This window comes from Xenopus laevis, chromosome 5S, assembly GCF_017654675.1.
Source record: "Xenopus laevis strain J_2021 chromosome 5S, Xenopus_laevis_v10.1, whole genome shotgun sequence".
Taxonomy (NCBI): Eukaryota; Metazoa; Chordata; class Amphibia; order Anura; family Pipidae; genus Xenopus; species Xenopus laevis.
In genome coordinates, this window is record NC_054380.1 from 90,757,180 (window position 1) to 90,773,667 (window position 16,488).

Here is a 16,488-nt window from a genome sequence, read left to right on the forward strand (position 1 = left end):
AAACACCACATTCCTGAGTTTTTCCAACCAAGCGACACTGAGAAAGTAATTGGTACATCCAAAAAGACCCAGGACCACGAGTGCAGTGGTGAATGTGCTTAATTGCCTCTGCTTGCCCTTGGTGGGTTGGACTAAGTATACTCTCTTGCAGCTGGTACTGTAGTTGTGCTTTTTAAACTGTGTCTTGTGAGAGAAGAGTGGAGTGAAGCAGCCTAGAGCACAATTACAAAATGACATGTCATATTTAAAACCAATACTGCAGGAAATATAATGCTGCTCCTCGTTAGTTCTCTCCAAATGAAAAAAACAGTCACCTTTGGCATTTATAATGGATGTTATGGCTTATTAAGTGGCTGATCAAATCTTTCAGTTTATGGGCAGTGGAAAGGCCCAACCTTACACACCAACAACTTAAGCATTCGTCTATATAATACATTTCTTACATTTTACTTATTTCAGGGGTAATGATGCCACTGGCTTGTAACTGGGCCAGATTTTTACAACTGTTCTTTAGATGCCCTCCTTCTAGCTGTTAATGCTCATTGTGGTTCTAGATGATGTATGTACAGCACAGAGTACACATTCATGTATTTTATAGACCTCATGTGGGAGGAATTTTTTAATTTTAAACAGTTGGTAAATACAGTTTCAATAGTGGTGGAAGCTACAACCATTAATGTAGGTACAGCATGGTTTCTCAGCTAACTGTGTCAAGCACAGAGAGTACTCTTCACTGGAACAATGGAGCTGCTTTAAGGGTTCAAGAGCAAGAATAGATGGCCAAGGGAGAAAAAAGGGGAAAGAAAGTATTTCAGGTGGCGTTATGACACAGACACTGGGCTCACTTCACAAGATACCGTTAAAAATGTAAGTAGACTCATAGGTACATGATGAGGTTAGGTAGGGTATAGCATGAGACAGAAGATAAGGAACCAGGGCTGACCGGCACTCAAACGGATCCACAAGACGAGAGTTAAAAAATAAATTTATTGGTAGAAAAGTTAAAAATATAGCTTCATCTCCATCCACCCTACGCGTTTCACACTCCTCAGCGTGCTTAGTCAAGACAGGCATGAGACAGGCAACCAAAAATGAGATTAAGCCGTATATGTGTGGGATCTGTTATCTGGAAAGCTCCAAATTATGGAAATAGACTCTATTTTATCCAAAAAAATCCAACATTTCAAAATTATTTCCTTTTTCTCTTTAACAGTACATAATCCAAACAAAGAGATAAGTATTCCTTATTGGATGCAGAACCAACCTTTTTTGGGTTAATTGGAGTTTCTAGTAGGTAAGTTAGGTATGAAGTTCCAAATTACTGAAATATCCGTTAGTTGGAAAGCCCCATGACAAGCATTCTGGATAACAGGTTCCATACCTGTACATTACAGTAGAATAAGGCAGATATGCAAAATATTTGAAGGTAGATGTTAGTAATGGCTTTTTAAATGAATGCTGGTATCTATATAAACATTTTCACCATTTAAATGAGCCATGATCTAAACAGCAGGGTAGTTTTAATGAAGAAGCAAAAGGGGCAATTGCCCAGAGCATACAAGGATTGTCATTGTCAGAGCTTTCATCTGCTATAACTGAAGCATCCACCAGAAATGTCAGGTTCTTCTTGGTATTAAAAGCAAATTGATATTTTAAGTGGAGGAAATGTTTTTGTCTTTTGGCACTTTTTGTAGTGTATTTACATGGGGATAAAAGGAAAAAAGTATAAAAAAAGCAGCCACTGTAAAAAGAATAGATGTTGTTTTAGACAAATGCATCAGGCAATTCTTTGCCCTGTATAAATGAAAGGCCCATATATTTGCAGCAGCTGTGCGTTTATTTAGAATGGAGCAGTGGAGGTGCTAAAGGTCAGAACAGGTCTCAGGAAGGAGAAGCTTCACAACTTGCGGGAAGGTATGGGCATATGTGAATGTCTTGTTCTTGTAGTAGCACACTCTAGGGGGCACATTTATCAAAGGTCGAGGTGAAGTTTCGAAGTGAAAAACTTCAAATTTCGAGATATTTTTTGTGTACTTCGACTAGGGAATAGTCATACTTCGATTCGAATTTGAAAAAACTTCGAAATTCGAAGAGTACTGTCTCTTTAAAATTTCAACTTCAACCATTCGCCACCTAAAAGCTGCCAAAGTGCTGTTTTAGCATATGGGGGACCTCCTACAACCCGTATGGAGGCAATTGGGGGAGTTTGGGAGATTGAAGGTTGAAGTTAAAAAAAACTTCGAATCAAAGTACGATCGTACGATTCGAAGAAGGCCAAATTCGGCCCACTTTGACCCCAAAAAAACTTCGACCTCCATTCGATTGGCCCCTATGAGTGTCATATAGTCAGGACTAGCTAGGAAGAGCAGTAGTTCTGTGCTCCAAAGATGAGGAATATTGTGGAGTTGGGAATCTGTAGGAGACACAATCCAGTTTCATGGACCCCAGGTTAGTTCTCACTCCCTGGAATTCAATCATTATGTCTTCCACTTGGGTTTCCATTTTTTGTAACTGAGCTATACATTCTTTAACTACCAATGTACTAAGTGAGGTATGGTATTGGGGTAATGTAACAGAAATTCTGAATGATGGCCAAATCTAGGAATCAGCTGATGAGTAAATGCTGCCTGTTGATTGGTTACTTTTGGTAGTAGCAAGTAGCAAACCCTAGGCATTACTTCACTCCCCGTGTTTGCTGTTAAAATCCACTGGCCCCCAAATTTGTGATTAAGGCATATAGTTCAGGCACAACACCCTTCCCCCCACCACTTGTACAAGGGCATAGAAAAGGGAATGGGTTGCATTCAATGAGACTGACAGGAGTTTTAAAGGGATTTTATTTTACCATGTCCCATCCCAGGCTGCTACATCTCACAATCCATTGGTCCAGAAATGATAACTCGTTATATGTTATAAAGTATCTTCTCTTTAATCCTAGTTCCTTGTTTATGATATCAATGCATAAGAAATTAAACCCGTTTTTAGAACTAAACACCTAAAGAACACTATGCGTAACCTTACTTGGTGCTTGACTACTGTGTAATATCAGCATACATCAACTGCACAGTAGATAACACTATGCCTATAGTAGTAAAGGTAGGTTGGATTCTCACTGGCCAATCCTCTTGCATCCGTTATTAAGTTTCAGTCACCTGAATCGGAGAGCTGCAGAATACAAATCACTGTTGCAGAAAAAAATACATAATGTGTCCAACAGGGGGCAGTCCTGCCTAAGCCAACAGCACTTGATGAATATACTGGAATGACTGTGATAAGTGGTGAAAGAGAGAAACTGGGTGTTTTAGCAGTACTCAAGATGTAACAAACTGAAAAAAAAATTCAGATTGAAAGTTCATTTGCCTTAGTGAAGACTGTTTTTGTATAAGTCATTATGCTATCTGTTGCTTGTTTCATTTTAATGAACTGCCCTCATTCACAGAGTTTAAGTGCTTAGATGGTCTGTGTTGGGTGTGCCTGTGTGCAGAGTCGGACTGGGATACCAGGGGCCCACCATTAAACTTTAGACCAGGGGCCACTGTCAGTACTATTATTCTTCATCTCCTCAGTCAACTATTTAGCCTCTTTGTCAGTGGCGTAACTAGATGTTGCTGGGCCCCACATCAAATTAATTTTAGGGCCCCCAACATATCCAGTGTTTGTCCTGTTTTACCAATATATGTTCAAATTGCTCATCAATGAGAGCCTCATGGGGCCCCCTGTACCTACTGGGGCCCCCTGCAGCCGCAGGGTCTGCTTCCTCTTTAGTTAGGCCCCTGCTCTTTGTTCTCATAGAAATATGGAATGACCATGAAATAGGCTGTGTTTAGAAGCAGGAGGGGCCACTGAGACCTGGGCCCACCTGGAGTTTTCCTGTTATCCCGGTGGGCCAGTCCGACACTGCCTGTGTGTATTTAATTTATTCATTCCACTTTGTGAAAATTCATAAAAAGCCATGAAAGCTGCCATAGTCAATAAGTGCCTAACGTGTAACCCTTGCTTAATGCTTATCTATAACATTTTAGGAAATCCGGTAACTCTGAGGTTTATTCATTACATCTCTGGCTTCCTTCCCGTAATAAGAATAATGTATAATGATGTTTTGTGCACCAAGTGCCGAGCCATTATGGAACTACATACCTCCATAATATCCATCAGTGTGGCTCTGCCACTAGAACCTTGATCTGTATTACATAGTGCTCATCTGATCACATCACATGTTACTTGTCTTAAAGTCACACACTCACTTTTTAAGTTGGTGCGATTTATCCTTTTTGGACCCTTAAGATTGCAGACTGCTAAGAAACAATGGAATTTCTATTTTTATGTTAATACATTTAATTATGTTAAATTAAATTGCCATTATATATTCTGGGTTTAGTGGGATGCTTAAGAGAAAGGAAACTCAACGAGCAGCCTCAGCTTCACTCCTCCATGTTTTATCCACAGGTGGAGAGAATCCGGCAAGCTCCAAAAATGCAGTTTCTCTTTTCTGTGTCGATATATGTGCTGTGTGCCTGCTAAATACTTGTATGTGTGTGTAGTCACAGACAGCACAGGGCAACCCATATACACGAGAGCAGATATTTTCAAGCCAACCTCAGATGCGTTCGATCACTTGCAAGTGGAAGCAGTTCAGATGAATGGAGCTGGGGCATGGAGTATATCCACTTCTCTCAGTCTGAAAAAAAAAAATATGCCAATGCTCCATGTGCCCTTGGTCTAAAATCTTCCAATGTCAAATAGTACATTACAACCAATAATTGTCTTCTTTAGTATATTATAACCAGGGGCATAATTCTGGAGAAGCAGATCCTGCCACTGATGAGGGGTACAGGAGTTATAGGGGTCTAGGAGGGGTGATTATTGAAGTTGTTTCGTGAAAAATGTCGAGGGGTCCTCAACACCAGTTACAACAGTGATAATAACAGCCTGAAGATCCTAGCCGAGTCTCCCTGTCTCCCCCAACACAACCTCATTCAGCACAAGCTTTAAGTTTGACAATTTTCTGCTACTGTTTCCTGTACATTTCCACTATCTACTTGTACATCATAGGGGCAGAATGTCCCTGTCAAAATCTCTTCACAACTTCATTCAGACTCTGTTTGGGGAATGTAGAAAAGTTAGAAATGAGATATCTGCTATGTAGAAGGTATTTTGCTTAGCAACGTGCTATGCGCAAAGTCACAATGTAATAAGTGTCTGATGAAGAAATTGACACCCAAAACTGCACATTTTGCTACTTCTTTACTACTAAATATTTATTCCACTTACATCAATGCTGTATTTTTCAGGCTCAGGGGGGTTGTTACGTACTAAAAGGACACTGATTACTCTGTGGCAGTGTCTCTGTTCGGTTGGGATTTAATGCAAGCTGTTAATAGAATGTAGGGTTAATTGGAAGTGTCCATTGCAGAGACATCAGGGGCCTTAAAAAAGTGCTGTGATGGGCAATGACCAAGGTGTTAATATAGAGGGGCAATAGAGGAATTAAACACCACTTACAGTGATACTGGTTCTGAGCAAAGTCAAATTTACTAGAATCTTTTTAATGGTTTGCAAAAAGGCAGAGAACTAATGTAACTACAAGTGGCTGTACTGCCCTTAAATAGAATCAAGCTCTCAACCTCCTGCTCTCTGGCTCTGTCCTTTCCAGTAGTGGCTCAATGTTATCCATGCCTTGTCCCTTGTTCTGCTTTGTGCCTGTAACTTGCCATTGTAGTCTCTTCTCACTTTAGCTTGTTGTCCTTTTGCTATACAGTCCCTTGAACTTGTTTAGTCTGGTCTACACTATATCTGCCTTGCTTTCCTTGTGTTCTTATTCTTGTTGTAGGACACTCTTGATAAACCTTGTGAAAACTGCATCAATCCTGCATATCTAAGGTTTGGCAGGAACTGAGTTTTCTTAGGGAAAGTGTATCCTTTTAGCTGGTGTAAAAGCTAGTGAACTGTAATGTTACTGGTGGGTTGAAATGTGACAAATGTAGAGCAATTAGGGACTGGGCAAAGCCCTACACAGGCACATTGAAATGATCCCTGTCCTTTCCCCCTGCCCTGTGACACGTGATGAGAGTGGGGCAGCCTTGTGTCCTCCAGCTCTGCGCTCTGCACCTTGCATTGGATCTTTAATCGGACACTATTGTGCTTAGTGAAGGAGGCATTATGTTGCTCCCCTTGCACTTGTGTCAGGGCATCAGTAAATCCTGATCTAAGTTCAAAATACGAATTATGCCACTAAATATCGTAGTCAAGTCAAGTCAAGTCAAGTGGATTTTATTGTCATTTCAGCCATATAGTGAGTTAAACACAAAATATACCCCCTTTTAATGAAAGCTCATTCATTTTATGAAGAAAAGGTGGATAAACATTATATGAACTTCCATAAATAAATATATATTATTTATACAGAAATACCTGATTCTAAAGACTGAAAAAAATAGTCTCATAGTTTAATGCAGCCTCTCCCCCACCTGTTGATATTGTGAGTTGAAAGATTCTGCGGCTTGAAGGCCCAATGCTTTGCAGAAAATCTGTGCATCACCCACCATAGAAAGCAGAGGGACTTCAAGACTGGGAATCTATCAGTACACAGCGGGGCCGAGAGTGTTGAGGGGATTGATTAGTGACTTTATGGGGGGGAGACAGTTAGGGTGGGTCTATGACATGAGGGGGCATGTTTAAGATGCATAACATGAGAATAGGCACATTTTGGTCATGTCAGCAACGTTTTCAGCCTATGTAAAAACCAGAGAGGTGGCAACGTTAAGGCTCAACCACTCTGTATATAGAGCTTTGATGAATGCAAGTCTTCCCATGTTTTTGCACCTAGTGTTGACCCTGAGAATGTAGTCCATTATCCCTTCTTACACTTTTCTGAACCTCTATACTTTCCTGCTTCTTAACCCCCCCCCCCAATTTTACCTCTAACCTTAACAACCTTGTGGAGCCAGGCAGCAGCTAATACTCCCTGGGGTTACCTACAAATGGCCCATGGGAAGCTTTGCATTATTTATTTAGTTGTAAAAACTAGATCAGTCATCTCACTTATCTCCTGTATAATCAGCCTGGGCAAGAATTTCTTTAGTAAAGACTGACAGGGAAAATGCAGTGTTCTCTGTATTGTTTTACACTTGGCCTACAGAGCCAAAGTATTCACACCTAGACTCATTGTTTCATTATCAGGAATAACACATCTCATGCTGACATGTTATTTTTATTTTTCAAAGCAAAGCCATACTTTCTTTTTTATACGTATTCAGTCTCCACACCAGTTGTGAAAAGCCAGCAATAACTAAATAGCCTTGCCTTTTGGACTATTTATGTACTAACTTTGTACACTATTTGGCAGTGATTTTCCCGGCAGATTTGCTCTATGATGCTCAGGTTAGTGGCATGACACTTGTGTACACCCTGTTTTAAATAATGCCACAAATCCTGAGCTGGACTGAGGTGAGGGCTTGGACTGGGATATTCTTCCTTCTGCAGTAACACCATACACAGTCCCTGCTCATGAAAAACAGATCCCAGAATTATACTTACTACCACTATACACACTGAGTATAGGTCAACTATATCTACAGGTTTGCCTATTACTGGCATGTATGGGAGAATGGCAGCACAGAAATACATACTCAAAAGGAACCATATGAAATAACATCTAAAGGTTGCAGAAGCAAAAAGAAAAGTAAGAAAGTGAACCAATAATGTGGGAAAAGGTTTTGTGATCAGATGCAGCCAATTACATTTTGTCCATAGCCCAAAGCCATATGTGTGTGGTGCTAATATAACACTGTTACACCTTGAAACATGCCATACTGTACTAGTGTGAATGGTGAATATTGGCAGAACAATCTGCAGGGCTGCTTTTCATTATCAGAGGCTGGACATCTTGATGAAACAGAGGAGGAAATAACAGTGTAAAGGCGGTGGCACATGTGCAGATACGGGGAGATCAGTCACCCAACAAATCTCCTCTTCTCTTCTAATATCCACAAAATGCCTTCCATCCGGCAAGAATGTGAATCACAGTGGGATGGCATATGGATCACTTTGGTTTTCCGAAGTCGCCAAAAGTTTCCTTGTGTGGCAACTTCGGGCGACTTAGGAAAACAAAGTGATCTGAACGGCATCCCTTTTTGATTCACATTCTTGCCGGCGGGAAGGCATTTAGTGGAGATTAGTCGCCCGAAGAAGAGATGATTTGTTGCTGGGCGACTAATCTCCCCCGAATCTTCATGTGTGACACAACCCTAAAATATAAGAAAATACTGTAGTACAAAAGAACACATTTCAGTTTGCTTAAAGAAAAATGAAAACTTGGGCAAGAATTTCAGTAGGACATTGATCAATTAATATAAAGCAAAAAAAGTGAAAATCCTTTAATAGGCCAGACAAAGCCCTCAGCATCATCCGGATAAGCAAAAATACATCCATATCCCTCCTGAACAGTGTGCAAAGCTGCAGGATGGGGGGGGGTCCTGGGGCCCACTGAGCCCAAATCATAAGGGCCCACTAATCCTACTCTCCCATGCATGTCTGCCTGCATACCCAATGCACTAAACCCAATGTGCTGCAAGGCCACCCCTAATGCACCACCCACCAGCCCTTTCAAGTTACTATAACCACTATCTGTATCCTACAAGTTGACTGCACCTCTGTTCCAGTACTTTGCTCTATATGCATGTAAAGTAACTAATTCCTTATTTAAACCGTACATGTAGCAAGAAAATTATCCTTTCAAAGATTTTCTCCAAAAAAGTTCTGGTCAAGTGTGTCTCGGAGATTTACTGTAATTGAATCATTCCAGAAATAAATATGTTACACTCGAGAAACAAGATTCCCTTAGCTCTAGGGATGGGCAAATTTTTGTTTTGCCGAAAAAATGACGCCCATAGACTTATACCCACCCGTGGGTATGATGTAAATTATAGTTTGTAGTGTGTGAACACGAATATGTTTCTTCCCCAGTGCCAAGTAACCGTTGCTGCCAGAGCAATTCCCAGCAAATCCCGGTACCTTATACCTTGCCCCTGGTAGTAAAGAATCAAAACCACAGAGCTTTCTTTCAGCAATGAACACGTTTATTAATGGTGGATAACATAATAAATGCATTTAACAGTCACTTCTTTGTGATTGATCAATTCAATATCTGATATTCTTTACCAAAAGGCAAATGAACATTGTGAAATACCACACTTCTAGAAGAGGACTTCCTCCTGGGAATGATTCTCTATTCTTTGGGATCCTTTATTTGAGGTCTTGTATCATGGCACCCTATCTGGTACTCAACTCACCCACTAAAGGTCCCGATACTAGCGGGTTGATACTGCGGGGTCCTAAGCACTCTGCTTCTCCTCATTGGAGCAAAAGTCTGCTCACTATCTTCCCTAAACCTCCATTTCACTCCTAGAGCGACTATAAACATAAACTGACTATCACTAGCTAACCTTATCTATAATTTAACACAAACTGGAGCGTTGGACCTGTATCCACCTCCCAGTGAGATGAGGACCCAGGTAAGACACATGGTGCTCTACCCTTTTATATAAGAACTCACTGCCCCCTACTGGGCATTATTTAGGCCACTATTAAATTACACTTAACCCCCAGGGAGAGGAAATCACTATCTGGGTGAGCAAAAGACCCTCTAGGGGTCTGCATTTTTAACTGCAGAGGTACAATGACAGAAGGGACACAATTACCAAAAAAACAGATATATATGGTTTAATAACATAATAACATAGTAAGTTACGTTGAAAAAAGACACGTCCATCAAGTTCAACCTTTACATTTTTTTAACCTGCCTAACTGCCAGTTGATCCAGAGGAAGGCGAAAAACCCCACCTGAAGCCTCTCCAATTTGCCTATGAGGGGGAAAAATTCCTTCCTGACTCCAAAATGGCAATCGGACTAGTCCCTGGATCAACTTGTACTATGAGCTATCTCTCATAACCCTGTATTCCCTCACTTGCTAAAAAGCCATCCAACCCCTTCTTAAAGCTATCTAATGTATCAGCCTGTACAACTGATTCAGGGAGACAATTCCACATCTTCACAGCTCTCTCTGTAAAAAACCCCTTCTGAATATTTAAACAAAAACAATGAGTAATGTATAGTTAATTAGAGCTGATAATATTCCATTATCTGAAAAAAGGTATCTAGTTGCATAATAATATATTTCATTTTATTCCTTTAAGTAAGGTTCCTGTGTAGCAGAAAGTAAGTATGACCACTAGATCACTAATTACTGCTTTACAACCCTTAAGCCTAAGAGATAGGGAAATAAATGGATAATTTTATATTCAGCAACTCATTGGGCTGCAGGGTTGTGATACAAGGGAATAAAATAATAATAATTAGACCATTGTCTAAATGTCTGGAATGGTATGAGATGCCACATGCCAAATTGTACTTTTGTGTAGTTTGGGCGAAGAATATCTGGCCCATTAACTTACCGATTCCCATATATCGTCTTAATGATTATGCAGTTGATCCAAAACGTAGGAAAATCATTGTGGCCACACTTTTGAAATACCTGTGATTGGACTTAAATAAATACATTTTCTGACAATATTACAGTCTCACAATTGGTTAAATTAGCACATGTTTATACTCAGGGCTGGAACTAGGTGTAGGCAGAAGAGGCAGGTGCCTAGGGCACAAAGGTAGAGGGGTGCCAGGCATGTACCTCTTCTGATGCCTTTCCCTAGTTCAGACCGTTGTGTCCAGGAGCTTTGCCAGCAGTTTCTTCAGTATCCGAGTGTGCGATCTTCCGCGCATGCCCACTCATGATATTTCTGTGCTTCTACGCATGCACACTCACGCTTCCGCTTTTCTGCGCAGGCGCACTCGTGATATCTCGCCACTTGCACTCTTCTGCACATGCACAACGTGGTCGGCCGGGTTGCTTAGGGCACCCAACCGACTTGGCCTGGCACTGTTTATACTCATGTGAGCAGTAACGCCACGCCAAGGCTTCAACCATGTTACTGGCCATTCACACACCATTCACTCCGGGCATAACAGGCCTTGCCTCCTATAACATATATAATACTTAACATTAACATTATAACAATAGTAGAATAATAATAACAATATAACTATGGAGGTTGATAAAGACATGTCTGTGAAGCACAACCCTTTGCACATTCCAACTGATCCAGAGGAAAGAAAAAACCCATCTGAAGCGGGGGCCAATTTGCTACAGAAGGGGAAAAAAACCCTTCCTGATCTGGATCAGTTGTCTGCGCATTAAAACAGGGCATGGGCTTCACAGACAGACAGCAGAGCCTGATGGAATTTGGTTCCTATAAGAGGAGCCATCTCTGCCTGTCCTGTTACGTCCTTAGCCTTTCATATCTCACATTCTCTCACACAATCACGCACCATTCGCTCTAAATAAATATAAATATACTTACCTCTTCCTGATGTTACTGGGTGAGGTCTAGAAGGTGTTTCCCAGGTGGCACTGGATCAGATGGTACGACCAGGCATTGCAGAGTATGATGGTGTCTCAATGCAGCAGGTGGAGATGTTCTTGTTCCGAAGTTCATAGTTGATGGTTACTGAAACTTAATCCTGCCAAGTAGAATCTATGAAGGAAAGGCCTGGAATGTTCATTGTGTCCCCTGATGCGTTGTTGTTCTTCTGGGACTCCAGGAATGATAGAGCCTTTCCTTCGTATGGCTTCATCTGCTCCCTTGATGACTGTATAAAAGGGAGAAAAACACTAGTTAGTCTTAATAATATTAAATATTCAGTAAAGGTATTTGAACTATTAGTAAGTAATTAGCCAGTCCAACAGATTACATATCTATTTCTATTTTCTGTTTAATAAGTATAAGTATTTCAGCAGCCATGTACTTACTGTTTCAAGGTCGAAAGGGGATGGTACTGGCGGCCATTCCAGCTCCTCCCAGTCAATGGCTGAAAAGAATGGGTGCTGTCTGATGTTGCCATACACACCAAGGCGCCGGTCAGGATTCCTCTCCAGTAGCTAAAGAAACACATAAACTTTTATTTGAATATTGCAGATATGGGTCTGTGTAATGAACCCACCAGTAATAATCTCAAATAGCAAAGAGCCTAGTCACTAATAACTACTGTATGTGGACTCTGTTAAAGAAGTAAAGGGTATGGTCACTGTTTTTAAAAATGTATTTATTAAATTCTATCATTTCACTTGGTCTTTTATTTGTATTTACTTTGAATTATTAGCAATTCTATTCTGCCAAACACAGACCAACTGTGAATGTTCAATTATTTGAACTACTTAAGTTATTAGGCCCTCTCCTTCTGATCTTCTGTTTGGACTCATAGACTAATAGGATAACCAGGCTCTAGCAACCAGGTAGCAGCACAATAAGGGGTACATTTACTAAGGGTCGAATATCGAGGGTTAATTAACCCTCGAATTCGACACTCGACGTAAAATCCTTCGACTTTGAATATCAAGTCGAAGGATTTACCTCAAGTACTTAGATCGATCAATCGAAGTAAAAATTGTTCGATCGAAGGTTTAAAGTGGCAAAGTATGTAGTCTAAGTTTTTTTTAAAAGAGACAGTACTTCGACTATCGAATGGTCGAATATTCGAACGATTTTTAGTTCGAAACGTTCGAATCGAAGTTGTAGTCGAAGGTCGAAGTAGCCTAAAACTTCGAGATTCTAAGTTTTTTTACTTAGGAATCCTTCACTCGAGCGTAGTAAATGTGCCCTTTAGTGTAACTATTTCTTTCTTTTAAACAAAATTCGAAAATTCAAACAGAAATAAAATTCTCACCTTTCTCAGCAGATCTTTGAGATCCTTACTCAGCCAGGAAGGGATGTTGGGTTCGTCACTGAAGTCCTCATCATCGCTGTCATCTGGGAATGGGATCTCTCCGGTGGCCATTTCACAGATGATGACTCCACATGCCCACCAGTCCACCGCCGCATTGTAACCCTTGTTTGAGAGGATCTTTAATAGAAAAAAAAAATTACTATTTTGACTTTCTACAATGTTGGGGTAAACTGGGGCCTTTCTGATTTATAAATCCTTGCAGTTAGTATGTTCCTATGGGCAACTGCCACACAATGAAACTAGAGGAGCAGGTCCTTTTTTCTTATAATGATCAGTATTCATGGAGGGTGGGAGAGTTTAACTATAAAGTTGAGGGGATTTATCAGAACCTGGGCTGACATTGCTCTGGGTACAAACTACAGTTAAGGCTTAATGCAGCATAGAAGGAAGTTACAGTAAAGTCAGTGACTCTCCTGACACTGTCAAATATTAACAAGGGGTAATTTATGTAGATTCAAACATCATTATAACTTTCAGAAGAATTTTTAAGCAGCCATAGAGTGTATGGGATTCAGTGAGTAATGACAGGCCAGTTGGTATATGTAGCTGGGCCCAGAGCAACAGGTAAACAAACAGGAATGTACTTGCAGGATTATTCTGTAGAAAATACTTCAATTTCTTACCTCCGGAGCCATGTAGTCGAGTGTTCCAGCCTGGCCAGTGATGGTTCTACTGCCAAAAATGTTCTGCTTGGCCATGCCAAAATCTGCTATTTTTATATGACCCTCATGGTCCAATAGAATATTATCTGGTTTGAGATCCCTGTAATAAAAAGATAGTCCAAATTATAAAAAGTAGGAGAAAGTTGCATGTTATGTTGATTTTACAAATAACAAGATAGGTGAAATCACAATCAGGCTAACGCACAGGTCTCAGGGAAGCAGAATATAATAGAATTGGCTTTTTTGAAGGCACAAAGTGGTTTGGAGGGATATTCACACCAGTTCATTTGGGCTACAGGTTTGTCAACCAAACTTCCCAGTTCACTTACCTCTATTGACTAGGGAAAGAACACCAGCTAAAAGAGTTGTAAGGATGAGACAATGTTTATATAGTGTGATAATGTTTGCCAGAGGATATTGATATATGTCCGGTTATTGTAGTGAGTGATGTAGGTATGTACATGTATCTATATATCTTCTGATCCTGTCTTTGCTCTCCCAACTCACAGTATTATAAGTGTATTACCTTGTTTCACTATCCAGAATTCTAAGGATCAGAATTTAGCTGGATGAGACATTTTTGACTGAATTTGAATCTGAATGTTAAATTAAAATCTATTTTAAACGAGATTGGATGGGAACATTAAAATATCTGCCTTTCTGTATTAATGTACCACTCGCAGTGCTAGGTATATAAATGGGCACATATTTGTAACTATAAAAATGATATGCACAAAGTACAGGTATGTCATCCATTATCCGGAAACCATTTATCCAGAAAGCTCAGAATTTCAGGAAGGCCATCTCCCATAGACTCCATTTTATTTAAATAATCCAAATTTTTTAATAAAAATATTCCTTTTTCTCTGTTATAATAAAATAGTAAAGGTATGGGACCTGTTATCCAGAATGCTCGGGACCTGGGGATCTTTTTGTAATTTGGATCTTCATACCTTAAAGCTACTGGAAATCATTTAATCATTAAATAAACAAAATAGGTTTGTGTTGCCACCAATATGGATTAATTATATCTTAGTTTGGATCAAGTACAAGGTTCTGTTTTATTGAGAAAAACTGAGAAAAAGGAAATAATTTAAAAAAAAAATTGGATTATTTCGATAAAATGGAGTCTAAGGAAGAGAGCCTTCACATAATTTGGAGCTTTCTGGATAAAGGGTTTCCACAGATCCCATACCTGTACCTTGTACTTTATCCTAACTAAGATATAATTAATTCTTGATATAATGCATTCTGGATAACAGGTCCCCTGTACTTGTGAATACTGGTACTTCTAAATTAGCACCTGCTTGAGGTTTGCACAGATTTTTTTGTATTTGGACTCCTGTAGCGCACAAGTAAAAAGTCATCACTTGCTCAACATTTAGAAAATAAAACACAATAATACATAAAAAGAAGAGGGGTGAAATAGAAGACTTATACTCACCTATGAACGATGCCGTTGTCATGAAGGAACTGGAGACCACAGACTATTTCTGCAGAATATAACCTTTTTAAGGGGAAAAAAACATTTTTATTAATTATCTTTTTATTCAGCCCCCATCCCACATCCCGTGAAAGTCTGTATATAAACCCAGTGCCTGGTTGCTGGGATACGTGAGGCCCTCCCCTCCATGTAACCTCTGAACGTAGAATGTTCCCATTTACCACATTCCTCCATGTGCCACTTACTCGACTCTGGTCATGTCCAGTGGGCCGTGACTCTCCAGCTGATCCCTCAGGCTTCCCCCGCTGACATATTCCATGATGAGGAAGGCATGCCGCTGGGTACACAGACAAAAGAAAAGAGATTAAAATATGTCCAGTTTGAAGGTGTGTGTGGGTAGTGCAAGGCAAGCAGGGCTAATGTAATGTGTGTAAGGGCAGTATTATGTCTTCACTAAATGTAAATAAGTATTTTATGATACTATATTATACTACAGGGAGTCCTCGAGTTACATACACCCGACACATACAACTTACAGTAATATACTGTGGTAGTATTTATCTTTAATAAACCACCTTTACCAATCCCCTCTGGTATGTGTTGTCTACTGCAAAGCACAGAAAGGTAAAAATACATACTGTGTTAAGACAAACATCTGTCTTACTGCATTTAATAAGTAAATATATATGTTTTAACTTACACACAAATTCAACTTAAGAACAAAACTACAGCCCCTATCTCATACGTAACCCGGGGACTGCCTGTATATGATACTATATATTATGCCAGATAAAAGTTCTTGGCAGATTTGTACCGGTGTTTGAAAAGCGGCAAATCCTTGGCACAGGTATGGGCTTCCGCTTGTCAGCTGCAGTATATTTGCCTCGGTCTGGATGTTACTGCTACTCCCGGGCTTTTTCTTTAAGATTTTAACTGCCACCTTTGATCTCCTGTCTTTTAATGAAGCCAACATAACCTGAGAAAGGCAAAGAGAATAATGTAAATACATAGATACGTTTCTTTTGAGGACATTGTGGATGTAATAAATGGACATGATTTAAGGGTTAAAGGAATGATTTAATACTCAAAATATACTGGTGTATATTAACAGTTCTAAGATAGAAGGAAACAGTTATCATTTTCTTTAAAACCTTTTAAAGAATATCAGGACTTAATTCTATTTCAATACATTTTCTTCTGGTTCCAATCATGTCCATACCATAATAACCATATTAATAAAGAACAACTTCTTCCTTTTCTGAAGCCTGTCACTCACCTTGCCAAATCCTCCTCCACCAATCACGGAATGGAAGGTGTAGTTTGAAATATGCAGCAGGTTCGGCCCTTCAGGATCAGCACGGGGTCTCTTCTGGTCACTTTCACCTAGATCATACAATGGATATGTTAATTATCATATATTTAAAAATGTAAGTTTGGATAAAAAATGCCCAAGATGCCTGTGATATTAAGCCAGTACTCATTACCAAAATCCTTTTGTAAATAAAGTAAAGAACTTAAAAGGAAGATTAATTAAATATGATGTAT

General features: G+C 39.8%; 1 protein-coding gene across 1 annotated transcript; it reads right to left on the bottom strand.

Annotated features, from left to right (window-relative positions):
• Positions 1-10,049: 10,049 nt before the first annotated feature.
• On the bottom strand, positions 10,050-13,594 carry LOC108718064 (protein kinase C delta type). The gene is made up of 4 exons (XM_018265638.2): positions 13,461-13,594; positions 12,778-12,954; positions 11,864-11,992; positions 10,050-11,703 (listed from the first exon to the last, which is right to left on the bottom strand). The coding sequence occupies exons 1-4, from the start codon at positions 13,533-13,535 to the stop codon at positions 11,569-11,571; spliced, it is 516 nt and encodes a 171-aa protein (XP_018121127.2). The 5' UTR covers positions 13,536-13,594; the 3' UTR covers positions 10,050-11,568.
• Positions 13,595-16,488: the final 2,894 nt, after the last annotated feature.

Bases quoted from the DNA above. Each gene is read 5' to 3' on its own strand.
- LOC108718064 (XM_018265638.2), bottom strand. From the start codon at position 13,535: ATGGCCAAGCAGAACATTTTTGGCAGTAGAACCATCACTGGCCAGGCT. The intron at 12,955-13,460 runs GTAAGAAATTGA...TTTCTATTAAAG, and splicing joins TCGACTACATGGCTCCGGAG to ATCCTCTCAAACAAGGGTTA. The intron at 11,993-12,777 runs GTGAGAATTTTA...GTGTTTCTTTAG, and splicing joins TCAAAGATCTGCTGAGAAAG to CTACTGGAGAGGAATCCTGA.